Source organism: Staurois parvus, unplaced genomic scaffold (assembly GCF_062004578.1).
Source record: "Staurois parvus isolate SC_StPar_1 unplaced genomic scaffold, SC_StPar_1.0 ptg000094l, whole genome shotgun sequence".
NCBI classification, from domain to species: Eukaryota; Metazoa; Chordata; class Amphibia; order Anura; family Ranidae; genus Staurois; species Staurois parvus.
Window position 1 is genome coordinate 2043140 of NW_028317890.1, and position 13119 is coordinate 2056258.

Below are 13119 nucleotides of genomic sequence, written 5' to 3' on the forward strand. Positions count from 1 at the left end.
TCTTTTGGCTATCCATGTGGGTAACAATCTTCCAACGCTGTCTGCAAATCCTCACAACAGATTTATCTGCATATATACAAAAAAAACACAATTGTCTCATTTACAAGGTTCTGTTTGCAAATGCTAGTTTTATCCATACTCAGGGCTAGTGCTAGACTATTTTTGCCCTAGGCAAGACCAGCTACTTACTGCCCCCCCCCCCCCCAAAAAAAAAAAAATTAAAAACAGTTGAAAATATGAAATCATCAAAACATGAAACTGCTAAATTTCTTTTTAACTTGCAAAAACAAGTGCCGTAAGCTGCAACCAGCACCAATATTAAAGACCAAATCAATGTCACGGACAGGCTGTAGCTCGCAGTGGCAGGGTGACAGTTGCAGTGAGTGGAGGATGATGGATCCACACTCTGGCAGATCCCAGGCTAAAATTCCCCATGCAAAGAGGGGAGAGAAAACCGCATCCCAGACCACACACACACACCACCTGAATTGAGCGATCCCACACAGTGACAGATCTGACACAACACATCACCACCAACACAGATCAGCAGGCACTAGAAGAGCAGGCTTTGGGATTGTGATGTCATCACTCACTGACACATTGCACATGCGATGAATGGCCAGCCAGGTCACACTCACACAGACAAGTGACATCAGAGTCAGACATTACCTTCCTTCGCAGGCACAGCTTCGCCTCTGCTGATCAATGGGAAGAGAAGGGCTGGAACTCCATAGTGATCAGCAGCCACCAGCCAGATTGCAGTAGGGGAGTCTGAGAGGAACACTGGGGCCAGTGTAGAAGCTGAGCTGCTGCTTCTTCCAGACACTGGGCATCTTCCTCTGTCCTTCTCCCTCCCCTCTGCCGCCCCTCCCCTCAGCTGAAGGTTCATTCATGATGTGGCGGCATCCTACACAGAGAGTGTTGACCTGTGCTGTTCCCAGGTTCCCCTAGGTGGCAGTGCACCCTAGGCGGCTTTCTAGTTTGCCTAGTGGAAGCATCAGCCCTGCCCATACCCATAGTTAGTTAGTTTTACAGACACCAAAGCTTTGATCATGAGGAAGCCTGTAAACATTTTTCAGATAAAATGAATATTTCTCATTTTCTTTTAGATTCTCATAGGTAATTTTATGTTTATGCTCAATAATATTTGCCAAATGCAGATGGGAATATATCCACAAATATTGTGCAGTGAACTACTAGTGAACTTTTAGCTCCGCTTTGTAAATGCAATACATTTTTTTTTTTTAAGCTGAATAACAAGGAAAAGGAAAATTCACCAAAAAATTTAAAAAAAACCTAACATAACTTGCTCAGAAAAATGGCAAGTATTTGGCCAAAAGATGAAGAAAAGGCTCCATAAATAAGCCTCCAAGGAGTCACAGACTGATTTGCATCAAGGCTGCTAACTATTAGAGTAAGAAGAGAAGTGTTATAGTCCTACCAATACCTCACCTTTCCACTCTATTTTTCATTGAAATACTGGAAGCAAAAGTGACATGTAGTGAAGCTGGATTATCCTGTTGTAGACTCCATGCCAGGGGCGGACTGACAACTCATGGGGCCCCTGAGCAATAGGGGATCATGGGGCCTCTGTATCCTTGCCCAAACTCAAAAAAGCCTATGAAAAAGGTACCAGGGGCATCTCATGGGGCCCCCTACTGATTCGGGCAGTGCCCAAGTTTCCAAATGGTCAGTCCGCCCCTGCTCCATGCCTACAATAGAACAGTATATTTAATATGGTGAATGATATGACCGGCCTTGCTTGCATTTTTGGGTAAAAATTTGAATGTGTAACCGTATCCATTTGTCCAGCTAATTCCGGTTCTTTCTATTTCTTCTTAGATGTTTCTGTGATTTACCAAAACGGGTTGCCTGTGATAACCTTTACCCTCCCATCACGGCGGGAACAATGCAGATTCACTCTAAAGCCTCTTTCAGATACAGTAGGAGTATTCCTTCAGCAGGTTCAATCAGAAGACCGAGGAATAGACAGGGTGGCAATCTACTCCATAGGTATGTAAGTGGCTGTCTCTGAAAGCCTTAACTCGATTTGCTGCTTAGATTTTTTTATTTTTTTTGTCTGTCTGAAAAATATTCTTCTGCTTGATGCATTTAAAATGCTTTAGAACAGGGGTGTCGAACCTGCAACTCCAAAACGGCTGTGAATGTTGCCCAATACAAAATCATAAACTTGCTTAAGAATGTTGATTTCTTCTTCTTTTTTCTTCTTCTTCTGGGGGGGGGGAATTTGTAAAAGTGCGCTTACACTTAGTGAACGCGTGGCCAAAGAAAAAAATTTGACTGTCTCTTTTTCCTGGACTTTTATAAGTTTTATCTTCCCAAAGAAAAATATCCCACTCGAAACAATCACGCCTTATTCATCATGTCATCCGTTTTCGGCAGCACCTGTATTTGTGAGCAGCTGTTTTCATGGATGAAGCACACAAATATCTCAGGAGCACCTTGAGAATTCATTGAGAATTGCTACTACATCCATCGAACCAGATATATTGATGTGTTAGTTTATCAAAAACCGTGTCAAATGTTGCGCTGGTTTTATGTTGCCATCTTCTGTTTATATAATAAAAATATTACAAAAAATGAAGTGTATTACTCAGGTACATTATCTATATACGTGATTGTTAATTTGTGATCTGCCTAAACCTTTGCTGCTCAGCAGCTATTCCTATTGGTAGTATATTTTATGTGTGGCCCAAGACCATTCCTCTTCTTCCAATGTGGCCCAGGAAAGTCAAAAGGTTGGACACCCCTACTTTAGAGTGCACCTACAGTGTATGCCTCTATAGGGTTACTCTATTTTATTTATTTATTGCTTGGATGGTGATAAAAGGGGGGGGAACCCCCACGTATTAATTACCATAGCCCCTTTTGCAGGTTTCCCGGTTTTTCAGCAACAAGAAGGATCTTCAGTGCTCCTGACATTATTGGGGACTAATTTCAGAGGCATTAAGCAACACTTTTGGAAATTATTCATTTCTGGGTGTTTGTAATATTTATATTGCAGATCTTTAAATCCAATACAACACTTGTTGGTTATTTCCCATATCACACAGTATTTGTCCATTCAGAAATGCACAGAGGGTGTAAGGCTAATGGTTCTGGTCAGCATATGAAGCACCTTTTATCTGGCTTCATTAAAATGTGGAGTACAACTTGAGCCAGTTGTCTCCAAGAAATGCATGCAAACCTCTTTTAAAAATGAAAACCTTGCTAGGAAATTGCCCCAGTTTTATTTTTTATTTATAAGCATGACATGGCCTTTTGGTAACGTGTCTGTCCACTGTGATTCTTCACCTACTTCTGTACAGCATAGGGCTACTAGGTTTGGCACTTACCCAGGAGGGCCAGTAGGTAGACATTCAGCAAAGGCCGTATGTGTTTTTGTTAATACATAATGGAATTTTCCTGTAACCATGAGTTTCTTCAAACTTTTCCTTTTTGGCTTGAAATATGTGCACTCTGCAGTACTCTTTCTGCAGCCTATTTGGTCTTACAGTAATAATCTAACAATGTGACTTAAGAACTCTTGTAATGGCTAATAAAGAAGAAAAATGATCTCCTGGGGAAATTCATGTTTAATATGGGTATACCAAAAACCTTATTCAGACTTTTTTGGTAGGAAAAGCCAAGAAGATTTTATCTGGACAGATATTTTATTCTGTAAAAATGTACACATCGCGAGTAAATGTAGGTAACATAGTCTCATTATTTCATATGTGATTTGGGATTTATTTTATTATATTTCAAATGTCCGTTGCTGATTTTCATTTTTAAACTGTTTGTTTTTTTTTTTGTTTGTTTTTTTTTTTTGTTTGTTTTTTTTTGTTTGTTTTTTTACTTTCAGATGGAGAACGTATATCCTCTTCCACAAGTATAGAAGTTCTTCTATTAGATGATTTTAAATTGACTATTAATGATAGAAGCTACCATGTGCGGCCGCCAAAACGAGGTATAGTGTGTCACAAAACAGTTAATAAACCCTGGCTTACTTTTCCTTCACATATATAATGTTACTCTTGGCCTTCTGCCTTGTTTTGCTACATGCTCAGAACTTTTAAGCCATGAAGATGCAACAACAATGAATGACTTGAAGACCCTTGTACAGCAGCTGTACAGCTCTATGCGAGTTGAAGAACACCAGCTCGACAAGGAACAAGAACTTTGTCGTCGGCTAGAGGTCCTTCGAGAGCAGCTGGAGCCTCTTGAAAAGGTAGACTAAAAATCTGTAAATTATCAACCAGATTATCTGGTAATCTGGGAAATTTTAGAATTATATAAAAATCTTAACACTTGCAGTGATTAGCACTACAGTAGTAGTGCTCAACAAGCAAAATAAATAACCTATTCTCTATTCTGGAGCACAGGAGGCTGCATGTCCTGTGACAGAGGCTTTACCTGACCTTGGTGCTGGGTATTGTGGGAGGGGTGCTTGATGCTGTGTAGTGTTTGGGGAATCTGCGGGTGAAACAGATTGCAGCTGCCGACATGAACTCTCCTCTTGTGCTTCAGTAGGTATGTAGCCTCAGTGTGTTGGGATGCCATTTGAAATTCGCATTCTAGGTGACCGTTATTAGAGCAGTATATGAGGATTGAGGGATCACTTTGTCTTCGGGGCAGAATCAGGTATTGCCTACCTTTCTGACTTGAACGTTCTCACTAGCTGGGACACTGCTAATTAAAAGCTAGTTATGTGCGATTTTGTTTCGTTCTAAATTCAGACAAATTTTTCGTTTGTTGGAGATTTGATTTGTATCCGAATTACATTAGTAATGAATTTAAACTAATCCAAAATAACGAAACGAAATTGCATCTGAAATTCAATTTTGAATCCAATTTGAGAACGAAATCAAAAACAAAAATAGAATAAGATAAAATAGAAAATAAGAACTAGAAAAGAATAGTGTAAAACAGAATAGAAAATAAAGGAATAAAAGAAAATAGGTATAGAATAAAATACAAAAGAATATAATAGAATATAAACTAAAAATACAATAAAATAGAATAAAAAATAAGGGTATAGAAAATAAAAGGATAGTCAGAGTAGAATAGAATAACAGAATATAGCTGCCTTCTGAAGTTCGAATTTCGGAAAGAACAGAATAGAAAAGAATACAGTAAAACAGAATAGATAAAAGAATAAAATAGAATCTAAAATAAAGAATAGGATAGAAAAAACATAGAATATAACCCCCTTCCGAAATTCAAGTTTCAAATAGAATAAATTTGAATATGAATGCCGATTCGATACTTCGACCTTAATAGGACAATTCAAATTGAATTTTAAATTAATTTAAATGAAATTTAAGTAATGAATCGAAACTAAACTATATTTTTTGTTGTGCTCATGTCTATCAATATTATCTGTTTATTCATTGAACGATCTGCTCTGCATGATGATCACTGCTGATTGCACATTGTCGATCATATGCAATCGCCACACAGAGCACATCCCACAGTGAAAGAAAAAGTTTTGCTGAATATCTGTTCTCCAGCCACAGTGAGAGCAAATCAGAAAGTTAAACAATGCTTGACCCTGCCCGGCAGACATGAAGTGGTCCACAAATCCCCCACATACAGTTCTAATGACTTCCACCCAGGGGCGGACTGACAACTCATGGGGCCCCCCAGGCAATAGGGGATCATGGGGCCCCTGTGTCCTTTCCCAAACTCAAAAAAGCCAATGAAAAAGGTACCAGGGGCATCTCATGGGGCCCCCTACTGAACCCGGGCCCTCGGGCAGTGCCCGGGTTTCTAAATGGTCAGTCCGCCCCTGCTTTCACCTAGAGTACTCATTTTTGAATGGCATCTCACCACACTAGGATTATCCACCTGCTGTAGCACGCTGCAATGCATGGTATTGTTCAGTGTTCGAAAACAAAAAGAGTTATGTGCAATTTTAAGCGTATTGGGGTGTGTTGGCAGCCCATTCATTTTGAATGGACAGGACTTGCAACCTGTGCTGCTGCAGTAGTTAGCAGGTCATGTACAGGAGCTGCACTTTGACCTTTTTGCCCTTGGTGCTAAAGGACCTTGTTTTGGCATTGCTTGTGCATGTTGGTGTTTCTTGCTTCTGAAACGTTGCATTCTAAATCCATCATAACTTCTTCAAAAACATGGGATTTTTTTTTTTTTTTTTTTTTTTTTTTTAAATTAGAGCAGTGTTCACTTGCACATATACACCAGATGCATATGACTCAAATGTGAATGTTCAGTCCTGTCCTCACAAAAAACTAGAAGCAGCTTACACATTTTGGTCAAAAAGTATACCAATTTTTTTCTCCTTTTTTGTAAATTTTAGGTTCGGCTTCATATTGCTCGACGAGCAGCAAAGAAGACAAGATGGGCTCAATGGGGAATGTTAGCATATATGTCTGTACAATTTGGAGTCTTTGCTCGTTTGACATGGTGGGAATACTCCTGGGATATCATGGAGCCGGTCACGTACTTTGTCACCTACGGCACAGGCATTGCAGGATGTGCCTATTATATTCTAACAGGCAGGGTAAGAATGACATGTCTTTGAATAGAGCTGAAGCTCTAATGTGCTGTTCATGGAATGGGCTTGCAGTGCAGAGTTTTCTGGTGACTTATTCCTAAAGGCTCCTGTATGACAGTCTAAACAAGTACCAAATCCAGTTACTATGTGATGCACAAGCCTCATGAAGTAAAAAAAGACTTACTTTACCTTCCCTGACCAGGTCAAACCCTCCTGGATTTCTGTTTCACATGCTCCCCCCTCTGACACTACAGCTTACAGTGGGAGTTTTTCAACAACAATGCTGTCAATCCAGAAAACAGTGGATGGCACTAGGTGTAGTGAAGTGCTGATTGATAAGCTACAGGCTTGAGAGTCAGCCGTGACAATGCTGATGGGAACTTCCTCTACAACATTTCAAACTCTGCTCTGAATTCAAGAGCAGTGCAGCATCATTGCCACACCATCACAGGAAGTTGCATTGGTTAGATTTCATTGGCAGGATCAATAATGCATTTGTAGACTTTGCAGGGGGGGCAAAACAATCTGTAATTAAAAATACATCTGCACTTAGTGGCTCTTTAGCCTTTTTTTTTTTTTTCTGTTTTTGTTTTATTAAATGTAGCGGCTACAGTTTTTGTAGCTGCTGAATTAATTTTCACTGACCTGTCCAGAGATTCAGCGCTATGCTCTCCCAAACGATTTTGCTCACTGCTCTTCTGTCCCCATTGCCAGCATCCTAACTGTGGGCAGCCGACTGTGATTGCTCATAGCTCCACAGCAAGCTGCCCACTATGCATCTGCAAGCCACACTGCGCCTTGTGAATGATCCCGAAGTCTCTTGAGGCCTGTGACGTGTCCCAAGAGGCTGCAAGGAGGTAAACTTCTGCTTTAATGACCTAGGCAGTTGGCACAAAAGTGGGAGCGGGTATCTGTCAAAACCCGTTCCAGCCCCCCCTAAAAAAGTTGCCAGTTGTGACAGAGGAGCGAGGAATAGGGAGGAACAGTGGATCTTCCCCTTTTTGAGTTAAACTTTAAGTTCTGCAGTAAATATTTTCAGAGCATATTGGCAGAGCATAGTTCTACTCTAAGGCTCCATTCAAACATTGCGATTTGGAATCGCAGGCAGAACTGCCACAATTCTAAATCACGTGGCAATCGCTGCACGGCTCACATTTGCGTACCATTATCCTTTAAAGGCACCCTAAATGCAATGAGATCCTGCCACAATTGTTGCATGACGGTGCCACAGCAAAAAGCACCTTTAAAAATCTCATCACCCAAAAATGAGCATGAGCTTCTTTTCAGGTGAAAAATGCACATAGGGCAGCCCAGGAAATGAATGGGCTGTCCTATGTGCAACACACAAAATCGCGTGCAAATTACTCAACCAAAATCGTGAGTGGGAATGTGTGAAAGGGTGAATGCAGCCTTATGTGTGTGTTATCTGGGATATTTCGAAGCAGAAATACCTACTTTTATAAACAAACCTTTCATATATTGTCCTTTTTTAAAGCCTGTGTATGAAAAGTATTCCACCATAAACATTGCCAGCTCATGTATTGGTATAAATCATGCTCATTAACACGGTTTCCTGCACAGGAAAAATAAAAACAGACATTTATTTGGTTAACAGAGGCAGCATAGTACAATATGTGTAGCATGAATGCAAACTCTTAAACATATACATTTTTTTTGCTTTTTTTCCTTTGTAGGAATATATGTATGCAGATGCCAGTGATAGACAGTTCTTACATTTTTTCCATAAATCGGCCAAAAAAGAAAAATTTGATGTTATAGAATATAATCGACTCAAGGATGCCATTGCTCAGGTATGGAAAAAATTAGGATGATTTGATTCTTAATCTACTTTGCCTGGCATGATATGTTTTTAGTACACAACTTTTTTTTTTTTTTTTCTTTTCTGGACACACAGAGCCGACTCGAGTTTTGAGCGAGTAAAAGTGCCCCATAGCAAGTGCCTGGCTATGTGGGCAGTCAGCAGGGGAGAGGAGCCAGGTTTTTTTTTTCTCTTTTTTCAATGGACACACAGAGCTGTCTCGTGTTTTGAGCGAACAAGAGTGCCCCATAGCAAGTGTTGCTATGGGGGCAGTTGACAGGGGAGCCAGAAAGTTTTTCTTTTTGTAATCACTTTAAGCCAGCTTTCCTGAATTCACACATGTTCACAGATAATGGAATGTGTTGCTGTCTTGTATCTTCTGTCTTGTATCTTTCTAGTTTACCAGTGCTTTGATCCATTTTAGTTGCTCTCTATTCTGAAGATTCTCACAATTTTCATGTAGACCAAACTGTAGAGCAAAGCTGACAGATAGGGGTTGATACAAGCTAAATAAACAAAAATTATGCTTCTTTCATTTTGGTGTGCATACCATAAACACCTATTTCATAGGTGTTAATGGTACTTAATGAAAATACACCAACAAATGGAAAACATAAATGTGAAGTCCAATTACTGGCAGGGGTGCCTTCAAAGTACCCATTTTATTTACATGACTTATATTTATTAAATAAGAATGTTTTTGAAGTTTCTCAAGCACCCCTGGCATTGAGTGAGAGCTGTATTTTCCACATATAAAAAGTTCCAGACTGGCACTCTACCTGCCAGTGCTATCTGTTTGGTTCCTCAGTATTGCTGCGACTGCTTTTTTTTTTTTTTTTTTGCATAGTGGATTGTGTAATGACATTTTTTTGACTCTAGGTTGAGTATAGTGTCATTTTTCCTAGTCTTTTGTCCATCTGCGTATACCGATCTAGCAGGGAAACTGTATCTTTCAGCCTCTGCAGCTCCATGATATCTAGTTAGGAAGCCAGTCATTTTGAGTTGATGGAACTAGCAGTCAGGGTATGATTTATCCAAATCCTTGTCCTTTTTTTTTTTTTTTTTTTTTGTTAATTGCTCAAGCTACATGCGTAAAATATAGCTAAAGGCATGTAAAAAGAAAAAAAAATGCATTGAATGGATCAGCCACATACAGTTTGCAGAATACAGTGAGTTTTGTGATAGTTATCCTTTAAAATTTGCAATGTGTAGTTTAAAGGAATGCGTAAAAACATATTTTCCACTCTCTGGAATTAGGTAGTCTTTTAGTACATTTTTATAGTTGCAGTTAACCATATGCAGCTGTTCCCTTTGCTTAAGCGCTTATAAATATTCCCAAAATTTAATTTGCAGAACATACGTGACATACTTACACATTATATTTAGCATACCTTAGAAGTTTATAATAGGAATAATTACATATTTATTTTTTATCTCTTAGGCTGAGTTGGACCTTAAGAGGTTACGTGACCCCCTGCAGCTACATCTTCCAATCCAACAAATTGAAGATGCTAAGGATTGATCATTGTACAACTCTTAAAATCCCCAGCAAAACCTGTGGATATCTCTTGCCTTTGAAATAAAAGCATTATAGGTGGTAGCTGGGATATGATAATGGGATGGGTGATCATTTTCCCCCCCCCCTTTTTTTTTTTCTCCCTAAATTTTTAAACCTTTTGTTAAAAAAAAAAAAAAAAAAAGCAAACGGAAGATTAAAAATGAAATTTAATTGAAGGTTGGGGCCTTGACCTCTTTAAAAGCCTATTTCAAAGGGCTTAAGAAATTTCTTATTGAAACTATATATATTTTACTTGTTGGTGAATGAAGGTGAATGGTGAAATTTATGGACCAGGGTCCCAAAGCAATTAAATGTTCATTTTTTTTTTATTTTTATTTTTTTTTTCATTCGCCTGGTTTTATGACAAGTTAAAGTGCGGCAGAGTGCCTATTTAAAACAAAAAGATGGATTATTAGTTTGCTGAGCCATTGAAGGTACGCCAGTAACATAGCGCACAACTTAATGCCATTTGGAGAAGCGTTGGACCAGAAGTCACTGCAGCATAACGCTTTTCTCTACCCTTGAGAAGCATCTATCGAGGCTTGGTTGAGGTCTTCTTGCCTTCTTCTGATGAACTCCGGGTTCGTGCACATGTCATGTTAAGGTGCAACACTGTCCCATTTTAATCCAAGTCCCAAACACCGTGAGACTTTCTGCTATGCATTAAAAAAAAAGAGAAAAAAAAAACGCACGTGATTTTTCTTGTAATCACTTTCTTAAATGTCCCTTGTCCCTATTTCTCCCACAGCCTTGGCTATATATATTTCAGGGGCTCAATGCATGATTGGTTTTTATGTCTGTTCTTTTTGGGAGGGAGATGTTCCCCTGTCCCGCACTCTTGGGAAGTGGCTTAGTAGCATATCAGGGTTGCATGAAAAAATCAAAAGGGTTACCACCTCATTCTATCATGATTTATCAAATAAAGTCATAAAGATTTACATTTTCAAGTTGGTCTTCTGCTGGTGGAAATACAATTTCTTCCTGGATGAAAACGCCACCTAAACCGTCCAGCTTTGTCTACATTTTGTTTATCTACATATCACTAAAGAGCTGGAGAGTGGCCAAGGCCGAGATATAACCTCCATCTTTGTTCCAAAGATTTCAGGGGGTTTTCGTTCCTTTTTTGTTTTTTCTTGGAATACGCTGCTCTTCCACAGACTTTCAATATCAAAATGGTGCAGTCTCTTGTTGGGGGGTGTTGAAACAGGGCAAATGAGGGAGTGTTTGGGCTACAAGTTTGCAGAGACATTTTTTAAAGGACTCCCACTGTGAAAGGCTCCTACTTCAGGGATAGGATTACAGAACTAAAGAAGTGAAGCCAGTTGACTGGTGCCTTGCATATAATGAAATCGAGAGGAGAGTATATGTTCTCTTCATGTATTAATTAATAGCTGGCAGTTATGCTACCAAGGACTCTTTGCCAGCCTAAATCTTGAGTCCACGTGGAATATAGCTGGCACATGCTGCCGTATAAGTCTTAATAACTGTCACCTACTTCTCTCCTCTCAGGTGGATTAAATCTGTTTTCCATCATGTACTTGTTTGTCTTTTATGTCTTGTGTTTTGTTCAAGATTGTAGATCCCTGCAGAACGTAGGCCTCAAAGCACAGGCAATAATAAATTTCTTGGTGGTAATGTGTCATTCCCATTACCTTTCTCTCTGGTGGGATCCTATGCCTTGATCTGTATTTTCAAGCAGTGCCCTAGAAATCATGTTAATGAATGAAGCAAGGGTGGCTGATGTGATATAAGCACGATTGACAATCATCTCCATGGAGAGAGACCCTAATTAAGAGTACAGAGTATCACAAGTAGTCCTTTAGATTCCTTGTTAAAGGCAGAGCAGCTAAAATGACAAGGTACTCAAATGTTCATGGTATGGCCAAAGCATAATGACCCTTTGCCTATGTTTCTGCTTGGATTACTGTGATCTTGCACAGGAGATGCTCTTTTTAACACTAATTCAACGTAAAGCTCTTCTTTTTACCATTTGCACTTCTGCTGCTGATGGGGGTAGGAGCAGTTGCCCATTGGGGCACCTCCTGCAACAAATGGTCTAGACATGTTTGTATGAAGTATTTCGAAGCAGTAAAAACACAGGAATTGTCTCAAAGGGTCGGTTGAGTGTGAGTGTGCGGGGAGGTTTGGAGCATGGAGGAATGTCCTATAAATAAGCAAAATATAGATGTGTAAAATCCTGTATCATTTATGAAATATGTATAAAAGAATCATGTAATTCTGCAACAATAAACACTTATTCTGTTTTTCAAGTAAAGTTGTATGTTTGTGTGTTTCTATGTGCATTCATGAAAAGCTAACCTGTGGCCAAAACCGCTAAATACACGTGACCTGCCTATAGATTTGCAGCTGCACCTATAAGAAAATGACTTGTTGAAGTAAGATGAGCTTTCCATCTTTGGATGTGGGAGACCTAAAAGAAAGGTCTTTGTGACTAGTTTAGATGGAGACTTCACATTACTCTGTGATAATTAAATATCTTACAGAGAACTCTGATCTTTATACATTAGATTCATCCCAAGCAGAGTTGCCGGTCTTTTAATACCCTTCCTGGATAAATGCACTAGTTTACCTGGCATCATGTTGTTGGTCTGCAAGAAGAAATGCAGTTTTGAATATGTAAATTGCAATCCAATGAAACGAATAATCATTTTTTGTTTTGCTTAATCTATGTACTGTTGAGTTTTTAGATGTCTCATAAAGTAAAGCTGTCTTGAGATGAATATGGGGCCTACCATCGCTGACCTCCTAAAAATACTAGTTGCCTGACTGTTCTCCTGACCTATTGGCATCAATACTGACCTGGAACCAGGCACATCAGAAATATAGAAGCCCTTATCTTGTCCCTCATTATTGACTCCAGGATGTTGAAAGAAGAGGGCCACAATAACAGCCAAGCAATGATGGCAAGCTCCATGTTTCTCAAGATAGGTATCCTTTAAACTTTAAATATATCTTTGCCTAAAGAAACCTACCAGGCACATTATGCAATGTTTTTCTAATGTATAGAACAGCTATTAATCACTTGTTTTAACTTATTATTTTGTTATATGATCTGATAATCAATTTATTGATGTCTCTGAGGTTGTGTACAGGTTTATCATGGGTTTTTGTCATCCTCAAATCTTTAAATGCAACAGCTTATTCTGTAAGCATAGGAAAAGAGACACCAAGTATGCTGCCCATACATAACCATAGGAAAAGAGA

General features: G+C 39.2%; 1 protein-coding gene across 1 annotated transcript in view; it reads left to right on the top strand.

Annotated features, from left to right (window-relative positions):
* Positions 1 to 12169, top strand: part of MCU (mitochondrial calcium uniporter) — a 171768-nt gene extending 159599 nt beyond the window's left edge. The window contains exons 3-8 of the mRNA XM_089670731.1: positions 1843 to 2013; positions 3866 to 3970; positions 4071 to 4231; positions 6320 to 6523; positions 8212 to 8328; positions 9778 to 12169. Of these exons, the coding sequence (XP_089526857.1) occupies positions 1843 to 2013; positions 3866 to 3970; positions 4071 to 4231; positions 6320 to 6523; positions 8212 to 8328; positions 9778 to 9858 (839 nt within the window). The 3' untranslated portion in view covers positions 9859 to 12169. The remainder of the gene's footprint in view (positions 1 to 1842; positions 2014 to 3865; positions 3971 to 4070; positions 4232 to 6319; positions 6524 to 8211; positions 8329 to 9777) is intronic.
* The last annotated feature ends 950 nt before the right edge of the window (positions 12170 to 13119 follow it).